Source organism: Triticum dicoccoides, chromosome 7A (genome assembly GCF_002162155.2).
Source record: "Triticum dicoccoides isolate Atlit2015 ecotype Zavitan chromosome 7A, WEW_v2.0, whole genome shotgun sequence".
Classification (NCBI taxonomy): domain Eukaryota; kingdom Viridiplantae; phylum Streptophyta; class Magnoliopsida; order Poales; family Poaceae; genus Triticum; species Triticum dicoccoides.
In genome coordinates, this window is record NC_041392.1 from 109,128,737 (window position 1) to 109,133,935 (window position 5,199).

The 5,199-nt window shown below is 55.7% G+C and overlaps 1 protein-coding gene across 1 annotated transcript; it reads left to right on the forward strand.

The window, feature by feature from the left end:
* The first annotated feature begins 2,288 nt into the window (after positions 1 to 2,288).
* On the forward strand, positions 2,289 to 3,957 carry LOC119331536 (tryptamine benzoyltransferase 1-like). Its single transcript, XM_037604702.1, has 2 exons — positions 2,289 to 2,674; positions 2,890 to 3,957. The coding sequence occupies exons 1-2, from the start codon at positions 2,306 to 2,308 to the stop codon at positions 3,856 to 3,858; spliced, it is 1,338 nt and encodes a 445-aa protein (XP_037460599.1). The 5' UTR covers positions 2,289 to 2,305; the 3' UTR covers positions 3,859 to 3,957.
* Positions 3,958 to 5,199: the final 1,242 nt, after the last annotated feature.

A 5,199-nucleotide genomic window follows, 5' to 3' on the forward strand; every position in this document is an offset into this window, starting at 1 on the left:
CAAAAAAAAAAAACTACCGCGGGCTATCCCCGCCGTCTCCCTCGCCGCCCGCCCACGTGGTTCTACATGCCTAGAACCGCGTGTGGTCACCGCCGCCGTCGTCGTCGTCGTCGCCCCCGCCTACGCCTCCGCCGTCCCTGCTGCATCCCTCCCCCGGTTTGCGCGGCGGGTTGGACGGTCCGGGGGCGTTGTCGTCGTCGCTATCGAGGACGATGACACCGTCCCCGTCCTCGCGCCCACGTTTGCGGGCGGCGATCTCCTCTAGGGCCCGGCGCTGCCGGACCATCTCCTCGCGCACGTAGTCGTCGCGCGACCACCGCATGGCGTCCTCGTCGGAGAAGCCGCGCCGGGCTATCTCCTCGTACTGCGGGGGGAGGCTGGACTCCACCTTGGGCTCGATGAGGGCGCCGGAGCTGCGGGTACGCGCGCTGACAGGCGTGTCCTGGGGCTCCGGCTTGACGGGGCGGAGGTGGAGGCAGGGAGAGCCGCCGGAGCTGCGGGTACGCACGCTGACAGGCGTGTCCTGGGGCTCCGGCTTGACGGGGCGGAGGCGGAGGCAGGGAGAGCCGCCGGACGAGGAGGAGGACGCCCCGGTCTCCATGCGCCTCGGCGTCCAGGAGCTTCCCCGGCGGCGTGAGAAGGACGGGGGAGCGGGATACTCGAGGCGCGGCGTGTTGCCGCCCTCGATGTACTCGAGGACGGCCTCCAACGTGCGGCCGGGCATGCCCCACCACCGGCGCCGGCCATCGGAGTTGAGCCTGCCGGAGGGCACGACGCCGTTGGTGGCCTCGAGCTGCTCGGCGTGACGGCGGCGGAAGTAGGGCTCCCAGAGCGGGCTGTCGGGGACGTACCGTGGCCCCTCCCTCGCCGCCCGTGGCAGGGACGCGCGGATGCGTGCGATCTCCGCATGCTGCGTCGCCCCGGTGGGTGGTGGTGGCACCGGCACGCCGCCGGCGCTGATCCTCCAAGCCCCGGGCACCCGCATGTCCGGCGGGACCGGGTACTCGGCCTCGAAAAGGAGGCGAGCCTCGTCCTCGTGCAGATGACGGCGCCCGAATCCGTTCGCCGCCGCGCCATCGCCTGGGAAACGCTCGGCCATGCTTTCAACTGGTGACGGCTAGAGGAGGAAAGGGGGAGAAATGAGTGCGTCGTCGGTGGATGATCGGGGTGAGTCTCTCCGGCGCACTTGCAGTCGACTTTTATAGGCGGAGGCGCCGCGTGGTAGGCTTGGCCGGCGCGTTACGCGTGGCGGCCGAGGGACGCGCCGCCCGTGAGGCATCAATGGAGGCTGACCGGCGCGGCAGCGCGCGGCAGCTTTGGCATTGATTCGCCGCGGGAAACGAGGCGATGAGGAAGACGAAGAGGCGAGAAGAGGGTAGAGTCACTGACGCGGCGGGCCCGCGGCTCTTCGCGCCAAAAACGATTCGCCCGGCGCCCCCGAGCGACCCCCAGCACGCCGGGTTCGGGTTGGGTCCGCCGGCGCCAATTTCGGCCCGAGCTGGCGAAAACTGGGCTCTTAGGGACGCGACTGGGCCGATTTTTTTACGCCGGCGGACGAAAAGACGCCTGGGGGGGCTTCTTGGGGGCGCGGCTGGAGATGCCCTGAGACTTATCGAAAAACTGAAAAGGAAAATTTGTATCTATTGAGATACTGAGACTTAGCAAAACTGATAATTTATATGTCATTGGAAGCTTCTTTTAAATATGAATCTAACAATATGATTTTTATGGCATATAACCTATATTTTGCTAATCAAATCTAAGGAAAAAATTTAGTACAAAGTACAAAAAAGACCAATAAATTTATGGACGAAGGGAGTAGTAGTTAGTAAATAAATCATGAATAGCTAGTCAATACTTAGGGCCTGTTTGGATCAGTGCCAATGCGTGCCCAGCCAATTCCAGGGCACCCGCTTGGAATGCAACCAATTATTTGGCACGCCCTCAAAAGCCCATCCTCGCCCAGTTCACTTTCACGCCAATCGTTGACGTGTCGCAGGCAGGCGAAAGGTTCACCAATTTTTTGGCGTGCCCATTGGCAGGGCTAACTGGGGCAAAAACCAAACATCCTCTTACATCATGCGTCCAGTGTCCACATATATTTTGGTTTACGGTTTCATAGGATATGTTACTTGATCCACAGGGACATTTGATTTCTCTAGCACAATTTTTAAAAATATATCATATGTTTTTATTAGTTTAAAAGGTGGGTGGCATTAATAGACATATTTGCCAGTTTCTCTATAAATAGACAAGCAATAGAAAGGCCCAACGGTGGCCAATTCTTCCTAAACTTTCAATCAGAATGGAGATCATTACGAGCAGCACGATGCTGAAGCCGGTCTACTCCGCGCCGCACCCGCTCCTCGGCGAGAAGGTCCAGCTGACCGTCTTCGACCGCGCCGCCTTGGACGTCTTCGTCCCTGTCGTCGTGGCCTACCCCGCGCCAACGCCTTCCAACGAGGCCATCAAGGAGGGCCTCCTCAGGGCCGTCGCGCCGTACCCACACCTGGCGGGACGCCTCGCCGCCGACCACCGCGGCAGGCGCTTCCTCCACGTCAACAACGAGGGTGTGCTTGTTGTAGAGGCCACTGTCTCGTCCAACCTGGCGGACTTACTCGCCTACGGCGGCATGGCCACCGACGTCCACGGCCAGTACCATACACTACCAGAGGTAAAATTTGAGACATATTTAAATGGCAGATCCTATGCCCATTTCATCATTAACATAGGGCAAAATACAGGACAAAGTCTTAATGCCTACACGAAAAGAAAAAAAACAACTTAAAAAAAGCATATGCATGCATGGTGCATGTGCGACGTTCTCCATACCTGCATGCATGCATGAAGGTTTTGGTAACTCTGCCAGTGGAACGTTTGTGACCACAGGAGAACGTTGGGGAGGCGCTGCTGCAGATCAAGCTGAACCGGTGCAAGTGCGGCGGTCTCGTGGTCGGTGTATCATACCACCACCAAACCGCCGACGGTGTGGCCATGAACAACTTCTTCATCACGTGGGAGACCGCTGTACGCCAAGGCAAGGACTTCGTCGCGCCGACCCCTTTCCTTGACCGCGCCACCACCGCCGTGTCTCGACGCATGCCGGCGCCGGTGTTCGACCACCGGTCCATTGAGTTCAAGAGTGGAGAAAGCAGGGGCTGCACCAGGGAACGCGGCGACATCGTCTCCATGGCGAAGATCAAGGACGTCAGGGTGCATTTGACGGCCGAGTTCCTCGCCGAGCTCAGAGCGCGCGTCGGCGGCCGTTGCAGCATGTTCCAGTGCCTGCTCGCGCACGTGTGGAAGAAGATCACGGCGGCGCGGGGCCTGAAACCGGAGGAGTTCACACAGGTGAAGGTGGCCGTGAACTGCCGGGGCAGGGCCAAGCCTCCCGCGCCCATGGACTTCTTCGGGAACATGGTGCTCTGGGCGTTCCCGAGGCTTCAGGTCCGCGACGTCCTGAACTGGAGCTACGGCGCCGTTGTCGGCGCAATCCGCGATGCCGTGGCACGTATCGACGGCGAGTACATCCAGTCGTTCGTGGACTTCGGCACACTGGCGGACGCGAACGGTGAGGAGCTCGTGGCGACAGCGGCTGCTGGCACTACGCTATGCCCGGACGCAGAAGTGGACACCTGGCTGGGGTTCAGGTACCATCAGCTAGATTTTGGCACCGGGCCGCCATGCGCGTTCCAGCCGCCGGACTTGCCGATTGAGGGGCTTATGGTCTTCGTGCCGTCGTGCACGGCGGGGGGCGGCGTCGACCTCTTCATGGCTGTCGCGGAGGATCATGTCGAGTCATTTGAGAAGATTTGCTACTCCTTGGACGACGATCTTCTCACATCATCAAGGATGTAACGTAATAAGTAAATAAATTACACGTACGATCGTTGGCGTTGGAATAATCGATCCACAACTTCTAGTTATTGTTTGAATGGGAAATGTGGTTTCCGTCGAGTCTTGGCTATGTCATATCTACGTGACAGTCTAGTACTAAGGAGTAGTTTCTGTCCTTATACAAGTCGGTCCTGTAATCTGCTGCTATAAATAAGGGAGCGCCTATCCTTGAGTTGCCTGAAAAATGTGTGTCAGTCCATCTCCTGTGAGCCCTTGGATGTGACATGAACGCCTGATTTTCTACTTCCTCCATGTTCCTTAAACTTAGGCGTGAAAACAGACAAAACTGGTTGCTACCACATTTATTTTCATTTTTTTGCAGAAGCATAAACGAATACAGAAACTCTGAAAATAAATACAGAAACAAATACTACTGAAAACAGACATGAAGCAAATACAGACCGGCCACAAAACCAGAACTAGGTGTTGAACGGAACTTAAAACCCCATTGATTTTCTCCTAACGCCTGGGCCTCCCTTGCCATAATCCCGATTGAAACTTAATGGTTCAGTCATTTGGTTTTTTGGAACAACGAACCAAATAGTGGTACTCTTTTAGGAAATTAAAGAAAGTTGTAGATTTATGTAACTCTAGCCTATAATGTGGTAGTTTTTTGTTATATATTTACTCGGGGCGCATCAGTAGGCGGCGGCACAACGGAGGACTATGAAATGGATTTTTCTCTCAAAAAGGAGGATAATCTGATCTCTGCATCGGGTGATGCCCACGCATATATATTATTTATTATTAAAAATTCACGGGCGAATAACATTGACACTGAAAAAAATAAAACCTGAGCATCCATGCCTCGCAACATCAACTCTATTAGACATGCACTAACCCTATTGAAAAAGGCAAAACAAAAAAAAATTTATACAACTCCTAGGCTAAGCTTTCAAGGTGAAACCACTGCATGTGCGTTGATGATGACGAGTTCAACCCAAGGCCGGTCTTAGATTCTCATCCCCAAGCAAAGCTTCGATCCATCTTTAGGCGTGACACAGACGCGCGTTAACATAGCCTGATCGGAGATCTAGCGCTTTCACTCAAGTGTGCATACTCGTCGTTGAAGTTGTCTCTACCATCATCACTTGTTCAACTACCAACACCTCGCTAGCCAGATACCGCAGGGGGGAGAAATCAGAAGACAAAGATATCCCATATCGCCTCGCCTCCGATCATTGTTGCACCACCTTCTATCCGGCAGCAACATGCAAAACATGACACCTGCCAGAGCCACCATGTAGCACCCGACGACAAGCAGGCATGACTTGATGTCAACGCATGTGACGTCGTGTGTAG